Raw genomic sequence first — 18363 nt, forward strand, 5'->3', positions numbered from 1 at the left:
TACTTTTGTTTTATTCTTTTACCATTCAGGAACCTTTGGAGTTTTGTAATTACTATTTATTATTAGTGATGTTAGCCAGTTGTCTTAAAAGTCTGGTGTTACTATAATATGACCAGTTTCAGTAAGTTATACATTAAAAATCACTCCTTACTTATCCTAAATGTACACTTAAAAGACTGGTAAATGGCATATACTCAGCACTAGGAGGGTATAAAGATACCACTAATTTTTTAAAATGACTTTTTTCCCCCTAAACAGAAGTCGTAAGAACAAGACTACGTGAAGAGGGAACAAAATACAGATCTTTTTTTCAGACACTGTCTTTGGTTGTTCAAGAAGAAGGTTATGGGTCTCTTTACCGTGGTCTAACAACTCATCTGGTGAGACAGATTCCGAACACAGCCATTATGATGGCCACCTATGAATTAGTGGTCTACCTTCTCAATGGATAGCAACTTGGGGCTGCTGTACTATGAAGAGGGAAGACCAAAAGATGACAGTGGACCATGCAGTATCGAAGCCAGCATGGTGGACAGAAGAAAATAGCTTGGGAACATGTAACTATGCCTAAGGGAAAGTTTGGTTGTAGGAATTAAAGTAATTACAACCGCATTACTTGGTCTTTTAAGTAATGTGAAAAAAACCTAGGCTGCCTCTAAGAAAAAGCCTTTAGAAGCACTACTTCTTTCCAAATTGCCATTTTCTCTACCATGTCCCCGGGACATAGTTGGATTTTATTGATTTATGGCAGAATATAGTGTTTATTCCATGAGCACTTTTCCAGTCTCCTAATAAAGCCATCTCTAATCGTATAAATATTACAACTATCCAAAGATAGTATTGACAGTCATAAATGTCTTACCTCTGGCTTCTGTGTAATTCCTGTAAAATTGTAAAATAACAGTAATAAGTGAGATCCTTAGTATTGTTTTCACATTTCCTTGAGAGGATCTGGAATATTTTAAAGTTAATTATTTGGCATTAGTCGTTACTAGTTTTGACAGCCAATGAAATAGTATCTAAATATCTTGCATATTTTTAGCTTTAAAATATTTGGTTTCCACTACTAACAGGAGTTTGATGTTCAGCGTAATAAGGACACTTAAATTGTTGGTTAACATATCAAATTCAGTGGCAATAGTTTGGTTCAGAAGAAACCGGTAAGATGTTGACTCTTGGCCATTTCAGTCACTTGAGCATTTTCTCCTGTCTTTTCTGACTCTCTGATGTGTGAATGACTGCAGTTGTCTTTTCAGTGGTTTATTAGTTATGAACTTAAATTATCATCCATCATACCTTGGTGTTCCTTTCTTAAAGTGAAAAAAAGTACCACTTCTGAATCTTTTCTCTGTTTGCTTTCACATTAGGAATTTGAACCTTTGAGTTATTTCCAGATGATCAATATAAATTGCATTTATTTTGTAGAGAAAATGGTAATTTTCAGCTTTGCCATAATAGGTTTTTTTTTTAAGGTGGCATTATAAATATCTGGGGCAGTATAAACATAGAAAGGGGTCCCTCTGCCATCTGACCGAACAGGCAGTGATCCTAATTGACTTACAGTTTTGTAAATGAACAAATGAACTGCTATTGACAAGAAATGTATGTTATCCTAATTTCTTGAATGGTAAATCATAGAAAGATTCAAGTTAATTCAGATTAAGTGTGCTAACAGGATATAGCTTTTACATTTTGCTATTGAGTTCACCTCTACCTTTTAATACTTAAATGTATTATATGTATGGCCTTTATGAAGATGTTTGCTGTAATTCTGTTAAAAGACTTTGCATATGGATGTTGCTATACTGGTGTATAAAACATCTACAATTAAACTCCAACGTGGTACTCATTTCAGTATAGATGAACTGTACATTTTGTGCAATGGCTTTATCTTAAGAATGACTCTTCGTGAATGCACTTTGTGGCCTTTTTTGGGAGGTGGGATAAGAGTAAGAGAGAATTCCACTTTAGGAATTTTTTTTTAAACATTGGTCGTGTATTAGGCAGAAACAGTGTTCAACAAAATGTTTTTCTGGGTTTTAGATACGGTGTTTTGGAGATCTTTAATACCATAAATGTTTTACATATTCTATGTATGCTCTAGTACCCCAACCATAAATTGTAGCACGTCATTGCAAGCTTACTCTGCTGTCACCAATGAAACAGTACCCTCTTAAATTCCTCACCTTCTTAACTCCTTATAATCAACAGTAACTGGATGTTTTTGAGGTGCTTTGATTGGAATTTAAAAACATTCCAATCTCTTTGGAGACCAAAGGCAATTTCCATTTCATTACCTTTGGGATTATTCATACCTTTATGGTGACTTTTAGCTTTGACATTTATTGTGAGAAACATGCCAAAAAAAAAAAAAAAAACAACCAACCCAATAATAAGGGTTTCTAACTTAAATCTGGAGAGAAGGTCTCAATCTATAGTGTTTGCCTTTTCAGGTGCCACTTATACTGCCTAATACAGTGCCATTTGCCTTGTGAAGATGCATAAACATTAGTTGTGTTGAATGTAGGACAGAGATTCTCCATAACTGTAATGATCTCAGTACATCACAGCTGATTAAGAATGACATGAAAACCAGCAGCTAAGGAACATCTTATTATTTAGCTGTAGCAAATTCATACAAGTGTCCTTCAAGGATGAACATGTATTCTATTCCGGTTTGTATTTAGCAAGTGAGACTTGATGTGTTGACCTTTAGTGCATTATATTCAGCCTTTAAAAAGTGAGTGTTCTCTATGTACTGGAAGAAAAGATCTTAGAGTCTTAGACTTTGTTTCTTTTTGCAACAACTGGAAAGGAGCAATGAGGCTTATTTTAATTTTTTTCCCCAAAGCACAATTTGCTGTAGTTTACTTTATGTATGACAGAGATAATTTAAAAAAGAAAACTATGTAAAAGTTGTGTATAAAGTTTGTCTCTGAAACATTTCTTTGGAGATTGTTTTAGTTGATGCAAATGTTTAAAAAAAAACATACTTAAAGGATTGCATTTTTTTTAACTGTTTTGTTTTCATCTATTTTCTATCAGATGACTTTTTATTTCTAGCTTAGAGATAGGCAGCACTCTTCAAACTGGTCTGCACTTTTATTATGCAGTCTTCTCAGAAAATTGAATTGAACTTAAACAAGTTAAAGCAGTAGATACTGAAAGATACGCTCATAGAGCCCCAGATACAACTTTGGTACCTGTAGCACATAGACCGTTTCCTAAATCTCAAAGTCCAAATCTGAGAATTACCAACCCTGTGACTGGGTACAGTACAATGCTTTTAAATCCAGGAAAAAAACAAAAAAACTATCACCAAAGCTTTTTCTTAATTTTCATTATGTATGTAACTTTGTGGAACCAACCTTCCTAGATGGGGCCCACAAGTAATAATATAACTTTGAAACTAGGATAGAATATTGTTAGATTAATCAGCCTTTTGTCTCCTAAAACCTAATGCCCAATGTGGCGTAGCATTATTGTATTAGGACCAGGTTGTTAAAAATGATGAGTGTTTACTCTTTTACTGGAGTATAAACATGTCAGCTTTTTTAGATTATTTGAAATCACTAAAAATACCAATTTGAACTTGAAGGATTTAAGTGCTCGAAATCAGTCTGTCCTTTACTCTTCTAGCATTGTTCCTGCCTATCTTTTGTTGTTTACATGCTCTTCCGCCCAGACTTTAGTACTGTCTGCTGATCATGACTAACATTCCTAAGAATAAAGGTATTTCTGAATGATCTAAATTAGAAGGAATTTTAATTATATGAAGGTGTTTAATATAATGTACTTTCTGCCCATTCATGTCTCATCATGCCCTATACTTCTTGTTAATCTAAACACTGCTTTTTAGAATACCCCTTTTAGAAACAAAATTCTGGTTTCAGTTTTTATGTTAAAAAACATTTGAATGTGTACCCCTCATATGTGAACAATTAAATTATGATCTATTAGTCATAGCTAAATCAACTTCAGAGGAGTTGGTATCTTTTGACCATTTATGTAAGGTTTGCTATTCTTGCATTTTGTGTACATGGCTGTAAATTATGTGCATTTATTCTATTTATGTTAACTAGCTGCATTTTATTTGAATTGTTAAATTAAAAAATTAAAATATCCTTATGAAAATATGGGTTTTTTATCCTATAATGTATTCTAATATTATGGTGAGAATGTTATCACGCTTTCTTAGGATTATGTGAAGAACAAAAGTGCATTGCCATTTTCAACTGAAGTGTTAGGCCCCTGTCTGCTATACATCGTGATATCTCTAGAGGAAACAAAAGGTCAAATAATCTACTTCCTTTGTAGTTCAGTAAGATATTTCTGTTCTGCCTTATGTTCCACAGGTTTATTGATCTTTAGGTACCACACTTTTTCATGTATCAAAATATCCAGTTTGCAAAATATCTGAGAAGTTGGAGACAGACTGTTATTTGATAACTCCTTGAATTGTAATGATTTTTTTTTTAACATGAATTTTTGTTAATTTTGGTTTCAGCCTTTCAGAAAGCTAAGAATATTACAAGTTAAAGAGCTGGACACTTGTTAGAATAACCAAATGAATCCACATATGACAAGTTGCAACAGTGACACAGTGATGAGTTAATAGTACCTACCCATTTTACATTTTGTCCATTTGTTTTAAGTTTTCACAAATTGTAGCAACTATCAAACATCATGTTTTATAAGTGAGGAAATCAGGACAAATTTGTTGTATCCCTTTTCTCAAACATAAAACTGAAATCTTTTGGCCTGCTTTCCACTGAAGACTGAAATAATGAATGAGGTGAAGACCTTGGCAAAATAATAGTTGAGGTTGTTATGACCAGCACAGTTTAATAGTGTCCCAAGTTTAAATTGTGTGTTTATTACTGAATATCAGGAGTTGTAGAGGAAGGAATTTGTGAGTGTGTGATTTCTTGAGGTTCAGATATGACCTTCATACAACCAATAAACTCAGGCAAGAAGGCAAAATGTAGTTAAATGGTTTCCTTTATTTTCCTCTTTTTTTTTTTTTTTTTTGCATTGCAGAAACTAGCTGACTATCTTAATATATGTGGTATCAATTCAGTAATTTCAGGTCATAGAGTGCTCTCTTTATACAGTGATTTCATGTGGTTTTCCAACAGCCTAGAGGTTGGGTGAATAGACAAGTGGTATTTAAGGGGAAATTAATCACAGTGTGCTATTTTTTGGACTTGGGTATTATTCTGAGTCTTAGTTCTGCGTTTGTTACACTGGAATATTCAGTAATATTGGGGATGACACTGAGCCGATTAACAAAACAAAACTCATTTAGAGAGAAGACCTATGGGGATTGGCTCAGAATGAAACCTACTGGGGGATGATAAGAAATAGAGCTACTATTTAGTTTACTGTCCTTGAAGTTGATCTATATAGAACTTAGATTACATTTGAGGCTACTAGGAACCACTGGATTTTTTTCCCCCAAAGCATTTGTGTAACAACTTGGCAACTCAAGTACTAGGTTCAGGGGGTATTAGAGGAGATGTTCTGTGTTCTCTGGAAGTGTTATGGTATTTTATTTTTAGAAAGATCTGGAAAGATTGGAGAAAATAGTATTGAAAACAAACTGAAACGGTAGATATTTGACAGGCTGATTTAGGAGGGGCATTCCTTGTTGAAACAGAGATCAAAGTGTTCTAGTAGCCTATCAGGAGAAATAACCTACTTTCTCTTATTCTCTCCTGGGAACTGATAACAAAAATAACTGTCTTCAGATTTTGAAACTAGTAGTGGACCTAGGATTCTAAACCTAGACTCACTCAGAGGATCTCATCACATCCAGCTCAGTGAAATTTAGTGCTCAACTCCTGTTTTCTGTGTCCCAGTCCCCCACACTTCCAAAGGACCTCAGTTCCTCCTTGAGTCTTCATCAAGGATAAAAAAAACTTTCCAAGGTAGGCCATTTTCAATTGCTATTTATGAATCTTTCAAGATTATCCAGTAAGATTGATCTCTGTTGTATGAACTTACTCTGAGGTGATTTAGTGGCTTAGGTTATTTGATCTAAATTTTCCTAAGTTACATGTGTATATATTTTGTTGTCTCTCCCTCCTCTGCCCCCATAAGTGTGTTAGAGCAACTGGTTATCAGTATGAAAAGTAAACCATTACTTCACCATATGTAAAAGGTGGCTATGGGTCAAAAGGTAAAAATTAAAATTGCAAACCTTGAAAAAATGGGATTATCTTGGCAACCTTGGAGTAGGCAGGGTTTAGAGTCCACAAAACACCATTAAAACTCCTCAGACTTAAAAATTGAAGGTAAAAATGCAACCCCAGACTACAAGAAAGTATTTACAATACATCTAACAGGTTATACACACACCAACCTAAACACTTTAAAAAAAATATAAACCTATGTAAAGATGTTTAATATGGTTAGTAAGACAAATTAGGACCACAAAGGAGATAACACTACAATAGAAGGACAAATAGAAACAATACCAAGGATGGAGAAACAAGTGGGACTGCTATATTGCTGGGTTTTTTTTTTTTTTTAATGTTTTTTGTTTTTCTTTTTTGAGAGTGTGCAAGCAGGGAAGTGACGGTCAGAGGGGGACAAAGGATCCGAAGTAGGCTGTGTACTGACAGCAGAGAGCCCAATGTGAGGCTCAAACCATGAGATCATGACCTGAGCACTGAGCCACCCAGGCACCCTGGAAAGATGCAGTTTTTGAGAAACTTTAAAACGATTGCTACGCTATAATCTAGAATTATTACTGGTGGGGATGGGAGAGGTAAGTTTCCAAGAGAAACGAAAGTCTCTACAAGTGTTCCTAGCTGTTTTATTTCTCAAAGTGGACATCATGGGAAAGTCAATTGTAAATTCATGCAGTGGAATAATACATTGTGAAACAAAAACCAAAATAGGAATTATTGCTACATGCAGTAAAGTGAACGCGTATCAAAACCATGTTAGATGAAAGAAGTCTGGCACAGAGTATACATACTGTATTCCATTTATATGAAGGTTAACAGGCAAGAGTAGTCTGCTTGATAGAAGCCAAATTAGTGTGCCTGGCGGTGGAGAATTGTTGACTTAACAAGGGCCTGGTGGAGTTTATTGGAGAAATGGAAAAATCCTACCTGTTCATCTGGTTAGGGTTAAACAGGTATGTACATACTGTGAAGATACATTAGCTGTTACTTTAAGATTTGTTCACTTTAAACATGTTTTAAAAGAATCTAATCAATGTAAAAAAAAATGCTTAAGGAAAAGTCCATTTGAGTGAACGCTACAGAATGAAACCCATGAAGACTTAAGGTACTGGAATTACCATAGTACAGTTCATAAAATAGAGATGGTGAATGTTTCAAGAAGTAAAATGGAGGTATTGAAAGTAAGTTTCTGATTTTGATACCAAGTAAGCAGGACCTCTGAGCTATGCAGCTCCATGACACATCTCAACATGCTTTTTGAGGCATTGCTCACAAAAAGTAGAAGCGTTCCCCAGGACTTTTCCCTTTTCCTCCCCCATCCCAAGCCCCAAGCTAAACAATTAGAATGACATGTGGATTCATCAGAGTAGGGGCTGGTGCTGGGGCTTTGATCTCCAGGAGGAATTAAGTCTGGGGTCTGGGCCCAAAGAAGGGGAGTCAGCAGTCTGTTGTGCTTCCAGGATGGGGGATACTCTCCCTGGATACCAGTAGAAGCAGAATCAAATCTTTGGAGGAAAGCTTTCCAAGTTAGGCCTAGAGATTCACATAGCGTTGCTTATGTGTTACTAAACATGTAAGACCTGCCACTGGGAGTGATTACAGAAACTACAGATTCACACCCTCAAGGACTTAGAGACAAAATGCAGAGTAGGTAGTAGCTATAATTACAAAGATAAGCATACAGTATGAAATAAGGAATAAACACACTTTAGTACTTAGCCATACAAATGAAAACTACAGGCACTGAAATCAAGAACTCAATGGGTGAGCAAAAAATAGACTAGATGTAACTGAAGTGACAAACTCGAAGATCCATCTGAGTTGTGCAGAAGACCAGAAACAGATAAAGAGGACAATGAAAGATCTGTTAGGAGATAATGCATGGAATGAGAATGTCTAAAATACTTCATTATATTCAGTAAATGAAAGAGAAAAGGGAATACTTTTAAAATAATTGGAACATTCCCAGAGTTGATAAATGTGAATCCATAGCTCCATGGATCCCAATGCATCCAAATTTGGATTAAAACCTGCCTCTAAATGTAGTGATAGGAAGAACATCAAAGCAAAGTGAAGATTTTTATTTCTGCTACCTGCAGTGGGCTAGGTTTTAGGGCCAGTGCTCCCAATGACTACAATTAAAATGCTGGAAAAATATTCTAAAAATCTTAACATCTGAGAGTAAATATAATAATGAGGAATGAGCGGGCCCAAATCCAGGACATGCTAAGAACCTGGAAAGTTAAGAGAGCGCTCCAAGCCACGTAGGACCTAGAAGTGAGTAAGACAGGTGGAGGTGGCCAGCCCCCATTTAAATTGAGAAGTCAGATAGAATCCTTCCTGTTAAGTTGGGGCCCCAGTAGTAAATTTGGATTCTTTCTTCCCTTTCCATGGGACTAGACAAAGTTTTCTCGGTGCCAAGCAGAACACAGAAGTAAAAAAGAGAGCGGATCCCTGAGGCCAAATACCCCTGAGCAGAATTAAACCCCAACTTTGCATTTCTAGAGTGGAGAGGGGGCCCTAAGATCATGAACTAAAGTGGTTCCAGGCACACAGGATCCCAAGTACATGGTAGAAGCAAAGATCATTCTTTTCTGGAAAAAAAGCACTCCTTGTCCCTGGTCATGATGAAAGCATATCCATAATTTCAAGGACTATGAGCAGCACCCAGTCAATAATAAGCACACGAGGAAGCCACACCACTGGTGACAACCCTTAAAAGCAAAAACGGTCCGCTCCCAAAAAGAAAGATTCTGGAGTTACCAAACATAGATTGTAAAATGCAAATGAGCACTTTTTAAAAATAAAAGACATGCTTGAAAATAGGATAGTGGGACACTAAAAACTGGCTGAGCAGATTTGAAAACCAAATATAACTTCTAGAAGTGAAAACAAGTTGAAAGCACAGTTGGACAGGGCTGATGAAAGTTGTTTAACTGAAAGATGGAGCAGAATGCCACAAAGAGGAACCAGAAGATAAAAGAGGACACGGTGAGATGTCGGCGGGACACACAGGAAGCCTAGCACAGGTGGGACTGCTGTCCCAGGGAAGCAGAGAGAATGGATGTCAGCTCAAGTGATGGAGGCTGAGGATTTTCTACAACTGATGAAGATCTCAACTCTGTGGATTGCAAGTCCCAAGTATTCCCAAACAGAATACATAAAAAGGAACCCCTATCTACAGACAGTACCGTGAAACTAGATAACCAAAGGCACAGAAGGTTTGGGGATAAAAACATCCAGACTTTTACCCCTGACAGATCCTTCAAAGCAATGTCAGCCAGTCTGACAACTCACTTAACATGCATGAAAGAAGAGAGTGGAGCAATTTCTTACAGTGTGCTGCCAAACTAGAATTTTATAACTAGTAAAGATCCTTCAGGCATGAGAATGGAATAAAGAAATTTCAGAAAAATTAAAACTGGGAGTGTGTCATCAGCAGGTCATCAAAGGAAATCCTAAAAGGTGCATTTCAGGCAGAAGTACAGATGGAAGGCCCGCAAGGCAAGAAAAAAATGCTACATGAAAAAGTAAGTTAGGCGAGCAGTAATAATAATGGGATTTTTTTAATGTGACAAAAATATAGCACATTATGATTTTATGAAAGAAGGGAAGGAGATAAATGGAGTTAAAGTGTTCTGTGAGTTTTACATTATCCAGGTGGACGAAGAAGATTTTAATTCATTTTAAGTCTTCACTATGGAGGTACCTGGGTGGTTTAGTCGGTTAAGTGTCCGACTTCAGCTCAGGTCATGATCTCACAGTTTGTGGGTTCGAGTCCTGTACTGGGCTCTGTGCTGACAGCTCAGAGCCTGGAGCCTGCTTCAGATTCTGTGCCACCACCACCACTCTCTGCCCCTCCCATGCTCATGTTCTGTCTCTCTCAAAAATAAACATTAAAGAAAATAAAAATGTTAAGTATGTGTTGTAAAATGGAGGATAACCAATGAAAGAACAGAAGTAGTATCACTTCCATACCAGTTGAAGGGGAACATATGAAATTATTCTTTTCAAAACTCAGTTTAAAAGGAGTGCCAGAGGGGTACCTGGGTGGCTCAGTCAGTTAAGCATCCCACTTCAGCTCAGGTCATGATCTCTTACTTCATGGGTTCAAGCCCCACTTTGGGCTCTGTGCTAACAACTCAGAGCCTGGAGCCTGCTTCAGATTCTGTGTCTCCCTCTCTCCCTACCCCACTTATGCATGCACTCTCTCCCCGACCCCCATAAATAAACATTTAAAAAATAAAATAAAAGGAGTGCCAGAAAGGAGAGACAAACGACATGAAATTATATCGTTGGGTTTTTTTTAGGTAAACTCTGTGCCCAATGTGAGGTTCAAACTCCCAATGCCGAGATCAAGAGTTGCATTTTGAAACAGCCAGGCACCCCAGAAATAATATGGCTTTAAATCCAAATAACCCAGTGGTTAATTAATATTAGTGAAAATGGACCAAATGCTCCAGTTTAAAGATTGTCAGACTGGAATTCAACAACAACAAAAAGCTATTCGTTAGAGACATGGTTAAACCATAAGGACATGTGAAGGTTGGAAGTAAAAGAATGAATAAGGATAAGACTTGAAAATACTACCCAAAGGAAACAGATGTAAAGCAAGAAACAGATTTTACTGTTTTTTATATTACTACCAGAGAAAACAGATTTTAAAGCATTACCAGGATTCAGGAAAGTTGGTCACCGTGTGGTAAGAAAAGGTTTGTTTCACCAAATATACAACTACTTAAAATACTCATATGCCTGATAAAACTTCCTCATATAGTTCCAAAGCTGAAAGAACCACAAAAAGAAACAGACAAATCCACAATAGTGGGAGTCTTTAACAAACTTCTCTCAAAAATTGATAAAAGAAAGCAGTAAGTGTATAGATTTCAAGGGTATGGTTAACAACCTTGACCCAATGGAAATGCATACAAAATTGCACTTAACATCTTCAGAATATGCATGCTATTTATAGAAACTGACCCAAGCAACCTCATCAAATTTCAAAGTATTGAAATCATACAGAGGATGTTCTCTAACCACAATGCAATCAAACTAGAAATCAACAAATAAATAATTAAAGAACTTCATAAATTTGGAAATTTAGACACATGCTTCCAAAGAACCCACAGATCTGCTCAACCACATGGGCAAAATATTTTGAAGTGAATGATAATAAAAATTCTAACTGTCAAAACTGATGAATGCAACTGAAACAGTCCCTAGGGAAAATCTAAATTTTAAAGCCCATGAATTATAAAGAGAAAAAGGCTGAAAATTAATGAAGTAAGCATTTGTATTAGTTAGGTTTGGCTAGGGCACAGTAGTTAGAGACTCAGATGCATAATGGCTCAACCTGATAGACATTTTATGGCTTGCTCATTTAATGATCTTAGAGGAACAGGTTGGTTCCGCTCTAACATTTGTCTTCCAAGGTGGACTAGGGCTGTGGTTGTTAGACTTCAGCCTGTATCCAAATCCCATGGAAGGCTTGTATTTTGGGTTTGTTTTTTTTTTTTTTTTGGTGTTGTTTAAAGCAAAAAATAAATGTTATCTATCTTAGATAAACTGTAAGCAGGGGTGAAAAATTCCATCATTTGGGGAAACAATTCAGAGAACAGAACTACTAGATATATTTTTCCCATATCATTACCATAGTATTTTCTTCTACCTACCCCGCCTCAACTTTATTGAGATACAATATTGTGTAAGTCTGAAGTGTACCACATGATGATTCTATACACTTATACATTGCAAAATGATGACCACAAGAAGGTTAACATTTTCATCCCCTCACATAGTTACCATTTTTGGGTGTATGTGGTTAAAGCATTTAAAATGTACAAGATTGTTAACTATAGTCACCATGTTGTACTTTAGGTCCCCAGAAACTGCTCATCTTATAACTGGAAGTTTGTATCCTTTGACTAACATTTCTCCACTGCCTCCACCTCCCTGCACCCCCTGGTAACTACCGCTCTGTTCTCTATTTCTGTAAGTTCTACTTTTTAATTTTTTATTTGTTTTAAGTTTATTTATTTTGAGAAAGAGAGAGAGAGTGCTGGGGAGGGACAGAGAGAGAGGGAAAGAGAAAGAATGAATCCCAAGCAGGCTCCATGCCCTCAGCACAGAGCCCAACACGGGGCTTGAACTAGCAAACCGTGAGATCATGACCTGAGCCAAATTCAAGAGTCAGATGCTTAACCAACTGAGCCACCCAGGGGCCCCATAGTTCAGCTTTTTTAGATTCCACATATAAATGAGATCATGCAGTATTTGTCTTTGTCTATGTGACTTATTTACTTAGCATGTTGTCACAAAAGGCAAAATTTCTTTCTTCTCTATGGCTGAATAATATTCCATTGTGTATATATACCAAATTTCTTTATCTGTTCATTGTTTTCATGTCTTGGCTATTGTGAATACTGCTACAGTGAACATCAGGGCACACAGGTCTCTTTGAGACTGATTTCCTTTCCTTTTATGTATACCTCACAGTGGGATTGCTGTATCATATGCTACGTCTATTTGTAATTTAAAAAAAATTTTTTTTAAATTTTGAGAGACAGAGACAAAGTATGAGCAGGGGAGAGGCAGAGAGAGGAAGACAGAATTCAAAGCAGACTCCAGGCTCTTAGCTGTCAGCACAGAGCCTGATATGAGGCTCGAACTCACAAACCATGAGAACATGACCTGAGCTGAAGTCAAATGATCACCTGACTGAGTCACACAGGCACCCTATTTGTAATTTTTTGAGGAACCACCGTACTGTTTCGATAGTGGCTCCACAAATTTCCTTTCACACCAACAGTGCACAAAGATTCCCTTGTCTCTATATCCTCATCAATACTTCTTATCTCTTATCTCTTTGATACTAGCCATTCTAACTAGCATGAGGTGACATCTCATTGTGGTCTTGATTCACATTTCCCTGGTGATTAGTGATATTGAGCATCTTTTCATGTGCCTGTTGGTATTTGTATGCCTTCTTTGGAAAAATGTCTATCTACTCAGTTCATTTGCCCATTTTAATCAGATTATTTGTTTTTGTCGTTGTTCATGCTGGGTTCTGTGAGTTCCTTATATATTTTGGATATTACCTCCTTACTAGATAGATGGTTTGCAAATATTTTCTCCTATTCCACAGGTTACTTTTCCATTTTGCTTTATTGTTTCTTTTGCTGTGAAGGTTTTTAGTTTGATGTAGCCCCTCCTGTTAATTTTTGCTCTTGGTGTTACAACCAAAAAATTATTGCCAAGATCAGTGTGAAGGAGCTTTATTCCCCTATCTTTTCTTTTAGGGGTTTTACAGTTTTAGGTCTTACACTTAAGTTTTTAATCCATTTTGACTTAGTTTTTGTGAGTGGTGGAAAATAGGAGTCCAATTTCATTCTTTTACATGTGAATATCCAGTTTTCTCAACAGCATTTATTAAAAAGACAAACTTTTTAAGAATACCATTACGTATTCTTGGCTCCCTTGTCAAATATGAGTTGACCATGTATACATGAGTTTGTTTCTGGGCTCTGGATTCTATTCCACTGGTCTATGTGTTTGTTTTATGCCAGCATCAGATTATTTTAATTACTACAGCTTTGAAATACAGTAGTTTGAAAAGAGAAAGTGTGGTATCTTTAGCTCTGTTCCTCTTTCTCATGATTGCTTTGGCTCTTGGGGTTTTTTGTGGTTCCATGAGAATTCTAAGATTGTTTTTCTTATTTCTATAAAAATGGCATTGGAATTTTAATAGAGATTGCATTGAATCTATAAATGGGTATATGGACATTCTAACAATATTCTTGTGATCCATGAACACAGGATATTTTTCTACTTGTGTCATCTCAATTTCCTTCATAATTTTCTTTCATAGTTTTCAGCATACAGATCTTTCACCTCCTCAGTTAGGCTTATTCCTAAGTATTTTCTTGTTTTTGATGGTACTATAGGATTGTTTGCTTCTTCTTCAGATATTTCATTTTATGTTTAAGGTAATTACTGATAGGTAAGGACTATTAATGTCTTCTGATTAATTGTTTTCTGGCTGTTTGTTGTCCTCTCTTTTCTTTCTTCCTTTTTCTGCTTTCCTCCATGGATTGATGATTTCATTCCTGGAAAGCTTTGATTTCCTGCTCTTTACCTTCTGTGAATCTACCATGGGGTTTTGCTTTGGGGTTACCATGAGGCTTACATAAAACATCTTATAGGGGCAGCTGAGTGGCTCAGTAGGTTAAGCATCTGACTTCAGCTCCAGTCATGATCTCACGTTCGCAGATTCAAGCCCCACATCAAGCTCTGTGCTGACAGCTCAGAACCTGGAGCCTGCTTTGGATTCTGCATCTCCTTCTCTCTCTGGCTTTCTCCCATTCGCACTCTGTCCCTCTTTCTCTCAAAAGTAAATAAACATTAAAAGAAAATTTTAAAAAATCTTATAGGTAGAAGTCTATTTTACACCGTTAATGATTAACTTTAACTGCATACAAAAACTTTGCCCTTTGACTCCCCCACGTTTTATGTTTTTGAGGTCACAATCACCTCTTTTTATATTGTGTATTCATTAACAAGTTATTGTATCTATTGTTATTTTTAATATTTTTGTCTTTTAACCTTTATACTAGAATTAGGTGGTTAATGCTATCATATTACAATATTAGATTATGCCAAATTTGACTATATACTTACTCTTGTCAGTATTGTATATTTTCATGTTACTAATTATGCCCTTTCATTTCAGCTTGAAATTCTAGAGAGCTTGTTAAAATACTGATTGTTCAGCATCACTCCCCAGAATTTGATTCAGTAGGCCTAACCTAAGTCTGTGGTCCAAGAATTTGCATTTCTAACAGCTTCCCAAGAATTTGCATTCCTAACATGATGCTGTTGTTGGTCCAAAGACCATACTATGAATCCCACTGAATTTTGGGTTATCTATATCCAAGTCAACAGGTAAGAACAGTGAGCAAGGAGGGGTATATAACTTCTGTCCACATTTCACTGGCTAGAACCCAGTTATGTGATCACACCTGACAGGAAGGCTGGGAAATAAAAAGTTGATGTTGGCCCAGAAAGAAACAGAAACATTTGTGTGAAGAATTCTGTGACAACATCCCTCTCAATGAATTAGAAAAAGAAAGTAGAATGAACCCAAATAACCTAAAAAGAATAAAATAATTAAGAACAGGACTTGATGAACTAAAATCTTAAAATACAATAGAAAATCATCAAAGCCAAAAACTGGTTCTTTAAGAAGACTAAGAGTGATTTTTAAAAAAAATTTTTAAAAATAGTTTATTGTCAAGTTGGTTTCCATATAACACCCAGTGCTCATCCCCACAAGTGCCCTCCTCCATGCCCATTACCCCCCTTTCCTTCTCCCCCGCCACCCATCAGTCCTCAGTTTGTTCTAGCGTTCAAGAGTCTCTCATGGTTTGCCTCTCTCCCTTTCCCCCACCATTTCCCCCCTTCTTCTCCCCAATGGTCCTCCATTAAGTTCCTCCTAATCCTCCTATACGTGCAAACATATGGTATCTGTCCTTCTCTGCCTGACTTATTACTCAGCAGAAAACCCTCAAGCTCCATCCATGTTGCTACACATGGCCACATTTCATTCTTTCTCATTGCCATGTAGTATTCCATTGTGTAGATAAACCACATCTTCTTGATCCATGCGTCAGTTGATGGACACAGGCTCTTTCCATGTTTTGGCTATTGTTGAGAGTGCTGCTATGAACATTGGGGTACATGTGCCCCTATGCATCAGCACTCCTGTATTCCTTGGGTAAATTCCTAGCAGCAGTATTGCTGGGTCATAGGGGAGTTCTAGTGGTAATTTTTTGAGGAACCTCCACACCGTTTTCCAGAGGGGCTGTACCAGTTTACATTCCCACCAACAGTGTAGGAGGGTGCCGGTTTCTCCACATCCTTGCTAGCGTCTAGAGTGTTCTGATTTGCTCATTTTAGCTGTAAGAGTGATATTTTAGGGGCGCCTGGGTGGCTTAGTCAGTTAAGCGTCCGACTTTCACTTAGGTCATGATCTCGCGGTTCGTGGGTTCGAGCCCCACGTCGGGCTCTGTGCTGACTGCCAGCTCGGAGCCTGGAGCCTGTTTCAGTCTGTGACTCCCTCTCTCTCTGACCCTCCCCTGCTCATGCTGTCTCTCTCTCTCTCCTAGAAATAAATAAAACATTAAAAAAAAAAGAGTGATATTTTAGAATACTGTAGATCCTCAAATAGCTAAAAATAAAAAGATACGGTTAATGAGCCACTAGTGGAGACAAATGGAATACTAAAGAAAAGCTAGGAGAAGAAGGGTTTTGGAAGAACATAGAACAAATGAGATAAATGGAAAGCAAATAGCAAGATGGTAGATATGAACCTTACTATATTGATAAGTACATTAAATATAAGTGTTCTGAACAATTGATTGAATGTCAGAAATTGTCAGACTGGATAGCAATGCAAAACTCAACTATGTGCTGCTTCATTAAAAAATTTTTTTGTTAATGTTTATTCATTTTTGAGAGAGAGACAGAGCTTGAGCAGGGGAGGGGCAGAGAGAGATTTAGACACAGAACTCAAAGCAGGCTCCAGGCTCTGAGCTGTCAGCACCGAGCCCAATGCAAGGCTCAAACCCACAAACTGAGATCATGACCTGAGCCAAAACCTTTTTTAAAAAACCTTTTGATTTTGAAATATTATACTTACAAAAATGTTGCAGAAAGAGGACAAAGAGTTCCCATATACTTTCATCTAGCTTTCCCACAAGGTAATATATTATACAATGATCACAACTGGGAAGTTAACATTGAAATGACATTATTTATAAATGTATACACCCTACTCCAATTTCAGCAATTGTTTCACCAATGTTATTTTTCTGGCCTAGAATGTAATCTAGGATGCCACACTGCATTTTGTTATCATGTCTCCTTTGTTGTCTCTAGACTTGCATGGTTCTTTAGTATTTCTTTGTTATTCATGACCTCGACACTGTTGAAAAGCCCTGGTCTGTTATTTTGTAAACTGTCAGTTTGAGCTTATCTGTTGTTTCTTCACATTTAATCAGGTTGTGCAGTTTGGGCAAGGTTATAAAAAATGATGGTGGAAAATGGAAAATAACCATGACACTAAAGGGTGGTTTTTATTTTTTTTAATTAAAAAATATTTATTTATTTATTTTGAGAAAGGAGAGAGAGCATGAGCAGGAGAGCGGCAGAGAGGGGGAGGAGAGAATCCCAGGCAAGCTCCAAGTTGTCAGCACAGAGCTCTATGCAGGGCTTGATTTCACGAACCGTGAGATCATGATCTGAGCCGAAATCAAGAGCTGAACACTCAACCGAGTGAGCCACCCAGGTGCCCCCAAAAGCTGTTTAAAAAAAAAAATCAGTAAGATTCACAAATTCTAGCTAGACTATAAATAATAAGACACAAATGAGTGATACTAGAAATAAAGCAGAGTTATCCTATAATACTATAGTATTGAAAGGATAAGAACATATTGAAAACATTATGCCAATAAATGTAACAACTGAGATGACATAAATAAATTCCTTGAAATGAGAACCTGTGTGGTGCATCTCTGTCTACTACAGTTTACGCAGTCAGGGCCACTTCTTCCCCGTGTTCCAAAAGCAGCTATCAAGGGCCAGACTGCTCCTCCTGAGGAAGAGGAAGGCTAATGAGATGAATTACCAACACCCCCCCACCCCCAGCACCGCAGCACCGCAGCTGGTCTTGGAGCTGCAACTAATACTCATTGTTTCTCTGTTCCACTCTCCATTCTAGACTTTCCTCCCTTTCAAGTCAAACTTACATTAGTCTCAGTGGCTTATATGGTGGCATGAACCAGACTCTTATCTCTGAAAGATCTTTCCCAAGCACAGCCCGCCCTGGCTGTAGCAGACCTGCCTTGTTGGGAATTCAATCTTCTTGGGAGCTGGACTGCTCTGATGATTAAGTCCTGTGCCTGGGTCTCAGCTCTCTCTGCCCCCTACCCCGCACGGCAGAGATGAGTCTTCTCAGTGTCCTGCCAAGGAAGCCCTCTGGCTTTCACAATTGGCTTACAATTGCATGTGAATCACTCTTAGCCTTTCATTGTCTTTTCTAGAGCTGCAATAGAATTTAGCAATAGCCGCCTAATTCCATGTCCTTGCGTTACTAGTTCCTCCATGTTTTTCA

General features: G+C 37.3%; 1 protein-coding gene across 2 annotated transcripts in view; it reads left to right on the plus strand.

The window, feature by feature from the left end:
- The window catches only part of SLC25A36 (solute carrier family 25 member 36), a 37269-nt gene extending 33145 nt beyond the window's left edge, over positions 1-4124 (plus strand). For both annotated transcript variants that reach the window (XM_039248545.1, XM_039248546.1), the window contains one exon: positions 259-4124. In XM_039248545.1, coding sequence (XP_039104476.1) covers positions 259-452 — 194 coding nt within the window. In that variant the 3' untranslated portion in view covers positions 453-4124. The remainder of the gene's footprint in view (positions 1-258) is intronic.
- Positions 4125-18363: the final 14239 nt, after the last annotated feature.

This window comes from Hyaena hyaena, unplaced genomic scaffold (genome assembly GCF_003009895.1).
Source record: "Hyaena hyaena isolate Hyena2069 unplaced genomic scaffold, ASM300989v1 scaffold_311, whole genome shotgun sequence".
Taxonomy (NCBI): Eukaryota; Metazoa; Chordata; class Mammalia; order Carnivora; family Hyaenidae; genus Hyaena; species Hyaena hyaena.